Source organism: Eubalaena glacialis, chromosome 2, assembly GCF_028564815.1.
Source record: "Eubalaena glacialis isolate mEubGla1 chromosome 2, mEubGla1.1.hap2.+ XY, whole genome shotgun sequence".
NCBI classification, from domain to species: Eukaryota; Metazoa; Chordata; class Mammalia; order Artiodactyla; family Balaenidae; genus Eubalaena; species Eubalaena glacialis.
Genome location: NC_083717.1, coordinates 53405946 through 53422072, shown reverse-complemented (window position 1 = coordinate 53422072; position 16127 = coordinate 53405946). Strand labels below are relative to the sequence as shown.

The 16127-nt window shown below is 46.2% G+C and overlaps 1 protein-coding gene across 1 annotated transcript in view; it reads left to right on the top strand.

Annotated features, from left to right (window-relative positions):
* The window catches only part of GABRA5 (gamma-aminobutyric acid type A receptor subunit alpha5), a 78870-nt gene that overhangs the window by 49555 nt on the left and 13188 nt on the right, over positions 1–16127 (top strand). Inside the window, exons 9-10 of the mRNA XM_061181830.1 lie at positions 12975–13118; positions 15684–15836. Of these exons, the coding sequence (XP_061037813.1) occupies positions 12975–13118; positions 15684–15836 (297 nt within the window). The remainder of the gene's footprint in view (positions 1–12974; positions 13119–15683; positions 15837–16127) is intronic.

Here is a 16127-nt window from a genome sequence, read left to right as displayed (position 1 = left end):
GCCCCAGCAAGGAGCAGGAGGATATGCTCCTGCTGATTAGGGTGGGAGTCCAGGCTCCCCACTTGGCCTCTAGCCCACTACGGAGAATTGGCATCAGTGCTGCCCAGCAAGGATGAAAGCCCTGCTCCCTCCTGTTGGACCTTCTCTGATACCTGCTGAGTGTGAAAGCCTAGGCTCTCCACTCTCTTTGCTGGCCTGGGGTGGGGTAGGGCAACATCTTTTCTGTGGTATTTGACTGGAGTCGAGTGATATTTTCTGTCTTTATAGGCTGACCCTTTCCTGATCCTTTGGGTAGAGAGAGCAGGCTTCTGTTGTTGTTACTGTTTTTAGTCTGTGCCCATTGGCATTTCCAGGTTGCCACCTTCTTTAGTTCTAAGTCTGGAATGTAAAAGATAAGAAGAAAACTAAAGAACTCACTACTGTGTCATCCCTTGGGTCCCAAGACCTGTCTGCCTTACTCTCTGTACCTTTCAGATTCTTCCCACATTAATTGTATATGTAATATCCAGGATTTCCAGTTGTACTTAGTAGGATGAGTAGGAGAAAACACATCTTCATTCTCCTGGAAGCAAAAGTCCCCCTAGATGTGTTTTTACTATTATTTACACTTTCTGGAGTTTGCTGAGCCTCTCGAATCTCTAAATTTATGTCTTTCACCAAATTTGAGGCATTTTTACCATCATTACTTCTAACAAATTTTCTTTCTCATCCTCTCTTTTTCCTCTGGAGCTCTAATTGTAGGTATTGTAATTTTTGATATTAATACCTCAGATCCCTAGGGGTCTGTTTACTTTTTTAAAAACTTGTTTTCACTTCTATTCTTTATATTGGATAATTTCTATTGCTCTGCCTTCAGCATTCCCTCTCTTCTGTCATTTCTGATCTGCTGTTAAGCTCACACAGTAAATGCTTTTTATTCAGTGTATTTGACAGGTTTAGAATTTGTATTTGGTTCTTTTAAATAGTTTCAATGCCTCTGCTCAGATTTACTCTTAGTTTTTTCATTACAACATTTTTTCATCACAAAACATTACATTTTTTCCTTTACACCCTAAAGCATAGCCATGATAGCTGCTTTAAAATCCTTCTATGCGAAATCCAACATCTCAGTCTTCTTGGTGTCATTCTGCATTGATTGTATTTTCTGTTGAACAAAGGTCATGTTTTCCTGTTTCTTTTACATTTAACAAACAGTTTTGAATTGTTTCCTGGACATTTCAGTCAGTGTTATATCGCAGGGACTCTGGATTCTGCCAAATTTAGAGCATGTGTGTGTGTGTGTGTGTGTGTGTGTGTGTGTGTGTGTCTTGGTGAGGGTGAGGGGTGGTTGCCAGATAACTCGACTGAGCTCCAACTCCAGACTCTGTCCTTCCTGTGGTACCACCTGAAATGTCTGGAGGGTCTTTTACTTAGTTGGGCTGGTAGGATTATGCTCCATATGTGTAATTCAGCCTTGAGTTAGGTATCTGGTTAGAGTTTGCATACATCTGTTTACATCAATGTGGGACTCCCTCTCCGTGGCTCTTTCCTTTCCAGGATTTTATACCTCACTTTCCAGCTGTGCTGCTCTGATAGCTCCAGACACTTCCTTTTGGTTCTTCAAGCCAGTAAGTCTGAGGGATCCCTCTGAACCACAGCTACCTCATGGCTCTGACTCACAGCTTTTTAAGAGAAAAGCCATTCCCTGCGTCCAAGTGCCAGCTCCTCTCCGGAGCCCTTCTGCTCTTGTTCACTCTCCAGTGCCTTCAGGGAGTTATTTTTCATGTGGTGTCCAGAGTTAATAGTTGTTACCTACTAACAGCAACTCTGCCATTACTGGCAGGGAACTTCCTTCGATTCTGAGGGTTTCCTTTTATATTGCTTCTATAATTCCAAAGGGATTTGGGAGATTAGGAGAAATAAGTATGTGTGATGAGCCAAAAATTAAGTTGGATGGGAATAATTCATTTTTTTCAAACTATGATCTTCAAACGCCATGGAGAGATAAAACATACATTTATTTGGGGGATGTAGTATAATGGAAAGGGACTCTCACTAGGATTTATTTAAACCACTTACTGCCATTGGATAGCTGTGCACATCAGTAGCTGGGACAAAGCCTTCAAAAGATCCCTAGGGCACCTCACTTGGGAATCACTGATTCATGTCTCTAAGAGGAAAATGAGTTGTATAACAAAATTATGCTACTCTTTGTACCTGAAAATTATGCTCTTCATTTGATCAAAGGTAAAAACACTAAAAGTCAAAGATTGTTATTTTTTCATCATTAGTTAAATAAATTCAAGTCAATGTGATATTCAGATTTAATGGCAATGGTGTGCAGGGCAGGAACACAAAGCAATTTTTGGTGAAAAAAGGTATGTGAGCTTTTAACCCTTCTTCATATCATCTCATATTCAACGACTCACCAGCTGCAGTTGTATCATTTATCATATTCAAAGCTAAAATATGCATCTGATAGGATCTTTTCCTTTCAACATTCAACCAAACAAAACAAGATCAATTTATATATATATATATATATATATATAAATTTATTTATTTCTTGAACTCCATAGAGAGACAAAACCAATATAACCATTTCTTCAACTCAGTAGAGATATTGAACTCTCATGCCAAATTTCTTTTTATCTGCCTGATATTTGAAGACTGGTTTGAAATAGATGAGATCACTTATTTATATTTGCTCTTATTATCATTACTATGATATACAAGGCAGTTTAAAAGGTTTTCCTCATATATCATGTTTGCATACAATTGATCAAGAGCTAGAAAACTGCATAAACTTCACCTTTCCTCAGCTTGTATGGTTTCAGCTCAGGACTTAATAGGTTTAAGAGAAGAAATGCTATTCAGTGAAGTGTTTTTCTTACTTGTCTTTCATCTTTTGGATTTACTAAAAATAGCTGCTTGGCCAAGTAGTTCACTTCTACCATCAGCATCGGAGCCTGCAGGGGCTAAATGTGATAGTATAATGAGTTTCAAATTACCCAATCCAACAGTTCTCTGCTATTAGGAGACAAAGCAATGCAAACAGTCGTCATTATTCTAACGAGCCACATGCTCTGGCTTCTCTAATGCAGAGCTGGATTAACAGACATTTCTGTTATTGCTATCTCTTCTCTCAAGAATTCAAACAGTTGTTGAAATTAGCCCTGGCTTATAGAGGGATACTTCCCAGTACATAAGGAAATTCCTTAAATATAATGGCATGGCTTACATTTGGAAGCAAATGCTTAAACAAATCAAGACCATTTAGAAAAGAAAAAAAAATTTTTTTTTGTTCATTTTATTTGTGAAATGGTGCCTTAAGTATTAGATTAAGTCATGAGAAAACATCTGGATTCATGAAAATATATTCTATATTAGACATGGACCCTGTTTCGGTGGATCTCCAGTAGAGAGAATTTCAGACCGTCGGGGGTAAATGTCATGGGGGTGAGCTGTCAGCACATTCAGACATGTGGGATTACAACTCCGCTGCTGCCTTGGTCATGCCCAATACGGAGCGACTCAGCTCACCTGTCAGTGGTCTAGAGCGCAGGTTTTGGAGTGCCTGATGTGAGGTCTTAGAAATACATTGAAGTTTTGTCTGTGTTGTGCGTTAGTTAACCTTGATTACTATCTAACAGCTATGTCAGGTGTGCTCTGCACTCAGCACTCTGCTAGGTGCAGTGAGAAAAAGAAGCATGACCGGTGCTCAAGGAGCAGATGATGGACACGTTAGATAATCAGGTTAAAACCCTTGTGAAACTGAAGGCCATTTGGGGAACCTCCTCATGAGGGTCATATTTTGAACTGAGCCTGGAAGGATTTGGATAGAAGAAGGCATAATGGAAATAAGGACAAAGCACAAATGACAGGTGATCAGTTAGTGGAGGACACCCTTTGGGGAAGTGACAGGACAGTGTTACAACCCAGATAGGAAGGGCCTTAAATCCCGACGTGTAAAAGTAGTAGGCAGAACAATGATGTTGTGGAGTAAGGGGAGGATGTGCTGAAATCACTATTTTGGAAGTGAAGCCAAGCTCTTGGAATGCCATGAAGCAGTAGAAGTGATGAGAGCCGAGAGCAGGGTGGTGGCCGGTGTGACAAGTGGATTTTGAGATGGACTCTGGGCACGTGTGTAAGAGTCAAAGATGGCATCATGATTTTAAGACCAGGTGACTTGGAAAATACTATTTTCTATGAGAAATTGGAAGTAATTGGAAGGAGCTGCTGATTTGAGTGTATAAAAAGCTAATCAGTTTATGAGAGGGTAAGAAAGTACATGGAGGGATTTCCTCCTCGTACTCCTGGCCTTTGACCTGCCTCTCACTCTTCTTCACAAAGGAAGCAGCTTTTCTGCTGGGAGGGTGACAGTCCTTTGTCCTTCTTTACTGATTTGGTCCCATTTAAGTCTATAGACACAGAGAGCACGGTCTCTTGACTCTCCCTCAGACCAGCCAGGACAGTGACCCCAAGTAATTTTACAAGGACCTGACTGTGGGGTGGTGATGGGCCATGTGAGTAGCAAATCTCAGGCTTCCAGTGTCGCTTCCTGGGCAACAGGGCAGCAGTGTTATCTGTTCATCTCCATCTGCAGAGAGTTGCACTCACTTCCCAGTTGATTCTGGGCAAGGAAAGTGGCCTGGCAAAGCCCCACTGATCTAATTGTTACCTGCTTAATTGAAAGCAGGGATATTGGTTGTGCAATAGGCCATTAGAAATAATGTAACCACAGACATTTATATTTTACAAATTTTCTAATTTAGATTATGGAATCGATGTGTCAGGTATTGACTTGGTTTTCAGCTCAAGAGACTGAGACTCGGGAACGTTGAGAATGGGCAGGTCATGCAGGTGATGGGTGGTGGGGTCACCTGGGGCAGGTACTCTGCCCATTTCCACCTCCAGTTTTAGAAGAGGGAGGAAGGCTGAGGACATGGGTGTCAGAGAACTCAAATCCTGTACGTTTTGCAAATCGCCAAAATTCCAATTACATCCTAACCTGCATTTCTTCTAATGCCAAAGGCAGTGAATGCACAGAGTAAAAGAGGTTTCCTCACTGGTTACTGGCAGTTCCTGGGTGTCCACGCAGCCTGTCAGATAAGACTAACCAGTGGTCGTCACACACTGGGTTTGCTTTTGACAGACATTTAGAAAGTGAATTCATGTAGAAAAATCTTCTCATAAGACTGGATTTGACACCAAGCAAAACTTCTTTCCAACCTATGGCTAAGTTTCTTATGGCTACTATTTATTTATAACTGTGTGTCAGGCATGTGCTAAATACTTGACATTCATGAATACACTTTACCCTTAAGCACCGCTAGGTTGTTTCCCTCAGTCTGCAGATGAGGAAGTAGAGCTTTGAGCGTAAAGAGGTTGTCGAAGATCATCCCATAGTGAAGGTCAGACATGTTTCTCTCGTAGTTAGGCAAAAACTCATCGCTTCTAAAAGGCCTTGGAAATAAGGGGTTGATGTGCCATTGTGGCCTTTTATTCAGGATTTGCAGTGCCAGAAGAGGACAGACAGGAAGTGTCAACCTAGGGACAGAGCTGCTCTGAAAGCAGTGATGAATTCCCAAGTTAGTTGTGGATGAAAATGTTTCAAATCTTCTTGCCTGGCTCCGCTGATGTGTGGTTGGAGGAAGGCAAGCATTATGTTTCTGGAGCTCTAAATCATGACAGATGATGGCAGCACGGCAAATGATGGCCTCGTTTACTGTCATCCCCAGATAAGAGATGGGCTGCCACACCTCTGACACACAGAGAAGAATTTAGTGTTGCTAAATGCCCAAGCAGAAAGGCACACGAGTGCCTCATTTATTCCCATCCTTAACTTGATGGCGAGAGCAGAACTCACGGTGTTGAACTGACATGCCAGAGGCCGTGCTGCCTCTCGTTGCTGCTGTTACTAATGCCATTAACATCATCAATATCAATAGGCCATTTAATATTTACAGTTTGAAAAACAAGAGGATATGAATTATTAATATACATTGTAGGTGACATTCATACATCACTGTGTGATTTCAAGTAACTTTTATCTAGTTATAATTATTATTTTATTGGGTCCTTATTGTATTATGAGTATTATAATCCACCCCCACCCCACCCCCCACCAACAATGGAGAAAGAGGCTTGGAGGACTTGTGCCCAGCGAGCCTGCAGGTAACAGAGCCAACCTCTTCCCAGCCACTGATCCCTGCAGGACAGACACGCTTCCCTGGTCAGTGCGCCTCTTAGCCCCAGAGCACAAGAACAGCCACCCCCAGTCCCAGTGAGGAGAGTGATGCCCAGCCTGCAGTCAGGACCGTGTCCCCAGCAGTCCAGTCTGCACGCCCACCTCTGTGCCTCCACCACCCCACAGGTCCCACCTGCATCCCCACGTTCTCAGTCGACGTCCCTCCAGGCCACCCGAGGGGGCACCTGCCCCACTCTCCCAAATGCCTCATTCGTCCCGAATGTCCTCCCTCTTCAGTGTGTTGCCAACTCTTTGCCCCCTTTCCCCTATTCCTTGAGGATGCTGGGCACTGAGTAGGTAGCTCCACGGGGGAGGGGGAGGGGGAGAGGGGAAGCATAGTTTTCTGTGCTCTGTACTCTCTTTAGATACATGTCTGTGCTCCCAGTCTTTCCTGACTCTCAGAACTGCCCTGGTCACTGATACCTATTGCCCCAAGGTTTGAGCTTCTTTTTCTTTTTGAGCTTTGGGATTCACATTTCCCAACCCATTCACATCTTCCAGGGGTCATGGGGACCCCCTTAACTCTTTTGGCCAGGGGACAGACTCACAACCCACGTGTGGATTGGGACTGGAGTGGGGGTTGTTAGTGGGACATTGGCAGCCCTCCTCACTGCAACTGTAGCTGGGAAGGGGGAGGCCAGCTTCACAGTGCAGCAGCTCTACCTGCTATGAGACAGAGGAGCTGGGGGAAGATGCAGGACAGTGGCACAGGACAACAGGAGTACAAGCTGCCTGAGCCAGTCTGGGGACTGCCAGGAGATGCTGCCTCATCACCGTGTACCGTCCACTCCATACTCACAGCCCCAGCTAGAATCCAGTGTGGCCACTCTGCTCAAGTCCATGTCTCAGTGCCATGGCCCTTCAATATTCAGGGTTCTGTAGCATCTAAATAATAGGAAGATAGAGATCTCATGTCTTTTATGGGGAACTCAGGGCACCATCCAAGACTCAGCATATACCTGGTGGTGTCTGTGACCAGACACTTAGAAAGCAGCTTGCCAGGGTGGAGCACATCGTCAGGCCTCACCTCCCTCATCCCCAGCCATGTTCCCCCAGTAGAGAAGGGAAATTACTGCAGAATGCACTGTGTTGGGGAGCTCCAGTGCTGTCCATGTGAAATCAACACTTCTGTAATACCTGAAACTTGGAAATGGAAGGTCATGCTAATTTAAAAAAAACATGACAAGAACACTCAACCTCCACCTGCTGTGTAAGTCAAGTGTAGCATCCATGTTATTCCATTGACTGCTGTAGCTGGTCTACTCTATTTACGTCCTTCTATTTCATGTCTTACTAATATGCAGATGAACATTGGAATCATGTCACTAATTCTCAGGGTTCTGCCCACCCCCTCGCCGAACAGCCTTCTGATAAGTTGGGATCCCGTATGGCTTTGCTCAGGGACGGGATACACTGGTTATTGGAACCATATTGAGTAACACACATCTGGAGGGAGAATGTCTAGCAAAAGAAAGAAAGTGATACAACTTCACTGAAAGATATTTCAACCTAAAAGACTACTTTGTGTTGCTCTCAGCTCATACATTAGCAGTCAGAAATGCTCTGTGACTGGGAATGCCTGGGGTGCCCATACTACCCATGGTGGCCCCTCAGACATTCCCTGGCCAGAGCCAACGCTGAGGCTGGACTGGCCTTTGTGGTTCCTATTACGATTGCAAGGCATTCTCAGCAACAACCACCAGGGAACTTTGAAAAAACAAGGCTTATTACTCAAAGGTCTCAGAGGGTACACAGCATGCCCAGGGCCACACAGCACAGTCATGGGTAAGGGAGAGAGAGAGAGCGCAGACCCAGGACTCTACCCTTATTGGGGTCCAGGGTGGGGTGCTTAGGGTTTCACCAGTTCAATCTTTATTGGCAAATTTAAAATATAAGAACAGGAATTAGGCACTCTAACTGGGGAGAAGTGGGGTCATCAAATGACCAGTTATCTAGGTCACCTTGGGCTTTCTAGAAGGGGAACTGCATGGGTGGACTTACTTTATCTAGTAATGTAGCTGGAAATATGTCTATGTGAGGTGGATGCCTTTTAAATAGTTGCCTCGGCAATGGAAAGCTTAAGTGCCAGGCCTTACGTTACAATCAAAAAGGCTTACTGTCAGGCACTTTCACTCCAAAGACCTAAATATACATCGAGTCCGTGGTAAAAAGACTCAATACCATAAGATGTCATGTCTCCCCAATCTGTAATCTATAGATCCAATTCATGTCCAACATAAATTTCATCAGAGTATTTTTGGGAAAGCCTGATGAGTGGATTCTAACATGTATATGGATGAGCAGAGGACCAAGAACAACCAGGGCCCCGTGAAGAAGAAAAGGGGGCACCTCGCCCCTCCAGCTGTTCTTGTCTAGAATTCTAAAGTCTGCGTAGTTAAGACAGGGGAGATTGAAATTGGGGTAGAAAAAAGGAGCAGGACAGAGAATTCCGCAAGAGAGAACCCATGCCTGATGGAGACCTTACTTGTCAGAACAGGCCCTGCAAGTACCTGGGTGGGAGGGACGGCTTAATGATTTTGGTGGCAGCACCGAAAACCACAAGGAGAAGATCTGATTGGATGCTTATGTAGGAAAATGTATACAGAAGTCAACTCTCTGTGATCAAGGCCCTAATGGTTAAAGATGGAACATTCCAGCTTTGATAGTACATGTGTAACATCAGGAAGGCCTCCGAAATAAGATGCAGAAAGATTAAAAGGTTGATAAATTTGACTAACTTAGCATACTATTTATCAAAAAATTTTTTAAAAAATGAACAAAGTGAAAAAGCCACAAACTTGAAGAAGACATTTGCAACACATGGAGCAAAAAAGTATGTATATCAGAATATATAAAGAAACCATGAATCAAATGGGTAAAAAACACAAAATAGATTTCACAAAGAAAACATAGGCAAGGCAAAAAAAGCCCCTTTGTTTAGTGATGTCTGCCCAGAAGGTAAAACTACAAAGCAAACAATGCAATGATTATCATAAAGTTCAGAATACAACCTGTGGGGAGAAAGTGAGCCTTTGGTGAGTCGTGGGCGGAGGGCCTAGAAGGTTCTGACGTTTTCCACTGTGTTAAGCTCAGTGTTTGCTACATACATGCTTGTTTTATTATTTTCCAAGTGTTACGTATACTCTTTTGCACATAAAGCAAGAATAAGGAAGTGATGTGCACTAGCAAAGAAACTCCCACACTTAGTGGGAACACTGCTCATTACTAACATGACCTCTTCTGGCTCCTTCTGTGGAGACCTCTGATCACGCGTGTAGTCCTGCTTGCCTGCCCCAGCAATGGCCACACCAGTAGCCCATTCGCAGTGCCGGGCACCAGCCCTGCCTGGTGGAGTCCCGGAGCCTGCTGTCCTGCTTAGGGATGCCTTCCCTGCCAGCCCATCCCATCTCCTGAGACGTCTGCAGAGGCCTCCCTGTGAGGGTGCATGGGTTCTGTCCCATCTGGAGTTGGCGTCAGGCTGTGAGCCAAGCACACAGCCTTGTCCAGAAGGCATTGGGTGCTGTGTGTGGCAGCTGGGAAGATGCACAGGTTTGTACTACAGAGCGGGTGTGCGGTTTACCTTCAGGGGCCTCAAGAGCCATGGGGAACACTTGAGCTCCCCTGTTCCTTAAAGCCAACTGCTCCTCTGGAAGTGCTCTTGCTGAGGTGAACAGATGCCACGAGGCCCTGAGGCCGCTTCTCGGCTGTCCTCTGAAGCCTGTGACACAAGCCCCTGGGAAGCACACTCCCTATGTCCTCCCACTGCAGTGGCCGCTGCGCCAGTGGCTCTGCAGCTCCCTCCTCACCTTCCCAACGTCTAGGCCCTGCAGCGCCCTCCCCTCCACCAACATTCACTCTGCAGGTGACCCTGTCATCAGCCCCTGCTTCGAGTGACATCTGTGTGCCAATGCCTCAAGAAGTCACATCCTCACCAGGGACCACTCCCATGAACTCCTGACTTGTGTGGCCCACTGTCTGCTTAGCATCCCGAGGAGACCTCTCATAGGCCTCTCAACTCTGAAATGTCAGCACCTGAATGCTGCTCTTTCCTCAGAAGCTGGGTTGTTCCAGAATCTTTGCCATCCTAGAGTGCAAATGACCCGTCCAGATGCCTGGTTTGGTCACCCTCTTCCTCTCACAGCTCACATCTGATTTGTTAGCTGATTGGATGACCCTTTCCTTTAAAATGTATCCCTGTTTTCTCCTCTATTTACCACTTCCAGCCACTATCATCTTTCACCTGAATTATTTTAATATTGCCCTAAGCACTCTCCTGTTTCTGTTCTTTTCCCCCCTGCATTCTAGTCTCCTATCTCACCCAGATGGGTCCTTTTACAGCATGAACTAGACTATGTCACTTACTTGCTTATCCCCGCCCCCGTCTTCCTGGCTAGCTCAGAGTAAAAGGCAAAGGCCTTAAATAGCCTTGAGGCAACGTTTATCTCATCTTTTCCTCTGCCCTCTGCTGTCTACCCTGTCCAGCCACACTGCCCACCTGCCTTCTCCTCAGGCATTGTAGGCACACTCTTGCCCCAGGACATGTGCATCTGCAGTGCCCTTTTCTGGGATACATGTCCTTCTGACAACCATGTGGCAGGCTCCTGCACAGCCCTTGGGTCTCTAAAGTTATGCCTTCCCAGATTACCTTATTTAAAATAGCACCTCTTTCCTCTTCATAGCTTATATTTCTCCATAGCACTTACTACCACCTCACATGTAACATGTCTTATGTATATTTGTCTCCCTCCTCTGGGAGAGAGTCTTCTGTCTGTTTATCAGTCCATCTACCTGTTCCAGTTTTCTACTGCCATGACAAATTATCACAAACTTAGCAATTTAATTGAAGCAACACATTTATTAAGTAACCTTATTGTAGTGATCATTTTGCAATATGTATCAATACATGTATAAAATCATGATGTTGTACACTTTAAACTTATACAATGATACATGTTAATTATATCTCAATAATCAAAAACTTGTATTATCTTACAGTTCTGTAGGTCAGAATACAGTGGATTTGCCTGGTGTTTCAGCTCTGGGTCTCCCATGGCCAGAATCATGGTGTCAGCAGAGCTGCTTTCCCTTCTGGAGGCCCTGGGGGCAAATCCACATCCAGCCTCTCTCAGGCTGTTGGCAGGATTCAGTTCCATGGGTTGTAGGTTGAGGTCCCTGTTTCCTGCTGGCTGTCACCTGAGGGAGTCATTCTTGCCTTCTATGGGCTGCCCACATGCCTTGGCTCATGACCCCTTCCTCCACCTTCAAAACCAGCAATGGCAGTCGAGTCCTTTCTTTCTGCTTCGAATCTCTCTGAGCTGGGTCTCTCTGACGGGCCCCAGCTGGAGAAAGTTCTCTGTTTTTAAGGGCTCAAGTGATTATACGGGGTCCACTGGGATCATCTAGGATAATCTCCTGATTTTAAGCCCATAGCTTTAATTCCATTTTGCACAGTGCCTTTTGCTGTGTAAGGTAACAGTCACAGGTGTGACACCAGGGGTAAAGTTTCTGCCTTCTGCACCACCCTCCCACCAGGACAGCATGGACAACAGGGCAACAAGTGCCTCCTGAAAAGAGAGCCCTTTATAGTAGCTGATGTGGTCAGATGCTGCTCCAAGTTGTTAGAATCAAAAACAAACAGAGGGAATTCCCTGGTGGCATGGTGGTTAAGAATCTGCCTGCCAGTGCAGGGGACACGGGTTCAGTCCCTGGTCCGGGAAGATCCCACATGCCGCAGAAGCCTGCATACTAAAGCCCACGCTCTGCAACAAGAGAAGCCACTGCAATGAGAAGCCTGCGCACCGCAACGAAGAGTAGCCCCCGCTTGCCGCAATTAGAGAAAGCCCGCACGCAGTTACGAAGACCCAACGCAACCAAAAATAAATAAATAAATAATTAATTAAAAAAAAAAAACAAAAACAGAGACCAGACTTGAAAATTCCCTGAGCAGACAACCAGTTTAGTCCTACAAACAAAGCTTAATTTAGCTTATTTTGTAAGGCTAACTTGACCTGGGTCATTTCTTCCTTATGCCTCTGAGAATCATAAGCAAAATTTAAACTGTTTCCCAAGGTTGATATGAGGTAAATACTGACCATTTCCCTATCATTTAAGAAAATTCTAATACTGTAACCAACACTGTGAAGAATAAACAAACCATCACCACTTTCCCACTATACAAGATGCTTTATAACAGTGTACCCCTGAGCCTCAATCCATGTTTTGGTTTGAGTGTTCCAGGTTTCCAAACTGTCTTTTTGGTGTGTATTCATTACTTCTTGGGTGATTCATTGTTCTTACTTTGACTGTTTATGAACTGTTGACAAGGCACTCTATGCATTACATCCTTACGGAGCTCTTGTAATGATAACAGGAGCCCTAAGAAGCAGGCGCTGTTATCATCCCATTCTCAGAAGGAAGAACTGAGGCACAGAGCATGGGATTTGCCCAAGACCATGGAGCTGGGAGAGCCCCAGGCCCTGTGGTCTCAGGCCCGTGTGACAGTGCACCCTGAAGAGAAGATATCCCATAGGAAGCACTGGGCCCGGCTTCTGAGCACTCTGCCCTTTAGAAATGAGAAGGGCCTGAACCGTGTTGCTGTCTGCCCTGGTCTGACTGCCTGTACTTTCTTTAGGTCATTTAACTTTGACTTTCCAATCATATCTCTTACTAATTTTATAAACATCTTTGGTTGTGCCACGCTGCAAATGATTCCATGTTTACACCACTTTTTTTCTCCCCCATACAGATGCATATCCTAATTCCGAAGTTGTCTATGTCTGGACCAACGGCACAACCAAGTCAGTGGTGGTGGCAGAAGATGGCTCCAGGCTGAACCAATACCACCTGATGGGGCAGACAGTGGGCACAGAGAACATCAGCACAAGCACAGGTAAGCCTCGCCCCCCATTCAGGGTCGCACACCCTGAGAGAGCCCAGGACTCTCCTTAACCACCCGGGCCTGTCGTTCTGTGCTGGCCACAAGGAGCCTTCCACATCGGGTCCCCTCCCTCCAGCCACACATGGAGGCATCAGCTGTGGCATCCTGGCATTAAGGGTCATGAGAGGCATTAATTCGAGGTGCATTTGCATCCGTGTGAGCAGCCCTGGTGACCGCAGGCCCTGCCCGGAGGCCTCATGGACCTACTTATATAACATAGTCCTGCCCAAGCACTGAGACACGAGGGCAGCAGCCTCTGCAGGAAAGGTAGAGAGCTTCCTGTAAATACTCTCATTTACCTGTTCTGCTATCTCCCCACTTTGAACATTTCAGAGGTTTTCCTGGGGTTGAATTTGGGAAAGCACAACCGGGCAGCATAGAAATAGCTGAGGCCTTAGCAGGTGCTGTCACACCCGCAGGCACAGGGCTGGCCTGAGCCCGCAGGGCAGCACAAGCCGGGCTTCACCTGACACAAAGTGGGCAGGGTTTCCAAAGGAACACAATGCGTTCCCTTCTTGCACCTGCAAGGGGTGTCCTCAGACGCCTCCTGGCCACAGGAGGCCCAGCCCTAGAGGTCACGGTCACGAGGTTGGCTGTGAGCAGAGGAGGGTCCCGCAGGGCTTCTCATGGCAGGAGAAATGTGGAACAGGGATGGAGTAAGTCCTTGCAGCATGCTTGCAGCATGAGTTCTAAGCCTCAAATGTTACCCTGGTCAGCGTCACTCTGTCAGCATCACCACGCCTTGGAGCTGGCTGGAAGCACGGGGATGTGCAGTGCATGCCTCCTCTCACACAGGCACTCAGTGCCCGTCCACTGGTGTGGGCTGGCATCCTGGGGAAAGGTCCTGGCAGGGCTGGGAGGAGGCTGCTGTGCCATGTGGTTACCATGTTAAAGGCAAGGGAAGAGGAAGCAGACCTGATTTTATGGGAACAAGTGAAAAGGTGGCACGGCAGAGGTTTGGGGTTAAGAATTGCAATGCTAATGGAGGGTGCTACTGGGAGTCGGTTCATGTCCTTCTTTAAAAATTTATAAATGGGTTTCTGCTCCTATTTGCATTCCAAAAAAATGGTCTTTTTTTGAACGTTATCTTATATTGCTATCCTCAACTCAAAAATAGAATGAAAAGAACCACCACAACAAAAGAATTATAAGTAGGAGAGTAACTTCAAATCCTAATGCAAAGAAACAGAATGGCATTTTCCCTCTTCTCAAGCATTGAGAGGCGAAATCGGATCATGATAAAGATGTCTTTGCTACTAAACATATCTTGCCCCTCTTCTCTCTGTCCCTGTCTCCTTCTGCTAGGCCTGAGCCTATTCCCCTCCTCTCACCTGCTCTCATCTGCCTCGGGCTGTGGGGAGGGCGTGGTGCATCTTGGCCCTGAGGGAATTTTGGTCTCCTCTTCTGTAAGAGGGCAGAGTTTGCCACATATGGTCTTAACTCATGCTGTGAGAAAAGGCAGGTAGGGACACATCCACAGGTGGCCTTGCTGAGCACTGGGCTTTGAATCCAACAGCAAGCGTCCAAGCTATGTAATCAGTCTCAAACGTCTCAACGTTCTGCCCATGCAGCCAGCCGACCACCCTCGAACAGATGGCCCCCGGGGGTCTACCTTAGCAGAGACCCCAGGCCCTTCCCCCCACATTCACAGTTCCACCAGGCTCCCTGCCCACACCATCTACTTCTTGCAATTCAGCCGAAGAACTCTTGTCCTCAGATCAACTCAGCTCTGCCTCCACTTCTCATAGCATCCTTCCCATCTCCCCAGGGAGATGCAAATTCACACAGCAAAGGAGACTCTGTCTAACACACCCTCCCACCACAGCTGCCTTGGCTCCTTACCAGTTCACCATCAGGGCAGCATCGTTCTCCACAATGAATGGGAGGTCTGCACTCGCCTCCCACACAGCCAGGCAGATCCAGAGAAGGCACTGGGGCATCGCCAAGGAAATGCCCTCACTCTCCCTGTGGACCAGCGGAAGCTCAGAGTGGCCAGCACCCATGGCCTCCTGAGGCTGTTGCTCCTCACCCCCAAGCCAGGTGAGGGGGCACAGAGCCTGTGGGGAAGTGGTAGCCCCCCACTCCTTCCAGCCCTCCCTGGCTGGGAAATGAGAAAACCCTCCACCCACGACAGGGCTCTGTGATGTCCTGAGTTATATCTGGAGAGGCTAAATCCTGAAATCCTGATGGCAGTAGCAGTGAGGGGGGCAGGTGGAGAGTGGCACAGATTGTGACCAGGGATTAGGAAAACACACAAATCTGATTTTCCCCAGCAAAGCATCCACCAGCAGAGGCTCTTCAGAGGCTGGGGGTCAAAAGACTTACTTATAAAATGACTGTTAAGAAATCCATGCATCCTTCAGCCTTTCCTTCACCCAAACAATACAAATAAATGCTTGTCCAAAGGGAGGGTGGAGAGAAGGGAGGCTCCCGGGCTCTGACCAGGGGCAGGAACCACAGGGCAAGACTGTAGGGTTTCATTTAGGTGGCTGACTGCACTAATTTGCTCATTTGCAGGTGAATACACAATCATGACGGCTCATTTCCATCTGAAGAGGAAGATCGGGTACTTTGTCATCCAGACCTATCTCCCCTGCATAATGACTGTGATCTTGTCACAAGTGTCCTTTTGGCTGAACCGAGAATCAGTCCCAGCCAGGACAGTGTTTGGTGAGTGTCCCCAAGCCAGGCCTGCAGACTGTGTTCTGTGACTGCCTCTAACCACCCCAAAGACAGCAGCCTCAAAGTCCCTAGTGCTGCCTGTCTATTCTGTGACCTGGAAAACAAATGGACCAATTAGTTATGAATTCAGTGTTAAAGACTAGATTTAGGGCTGCTCTCTGAACCAGGGTTCAGAGCAATTCGATCACTGTTTCCCTTTTGAAAAGTCTTTCACTGGTAGCCTTTTTTTTTTTTTTTTTGAGGTTTGAAATTGCCAGCAATCTGTCTTATGTGGGATTT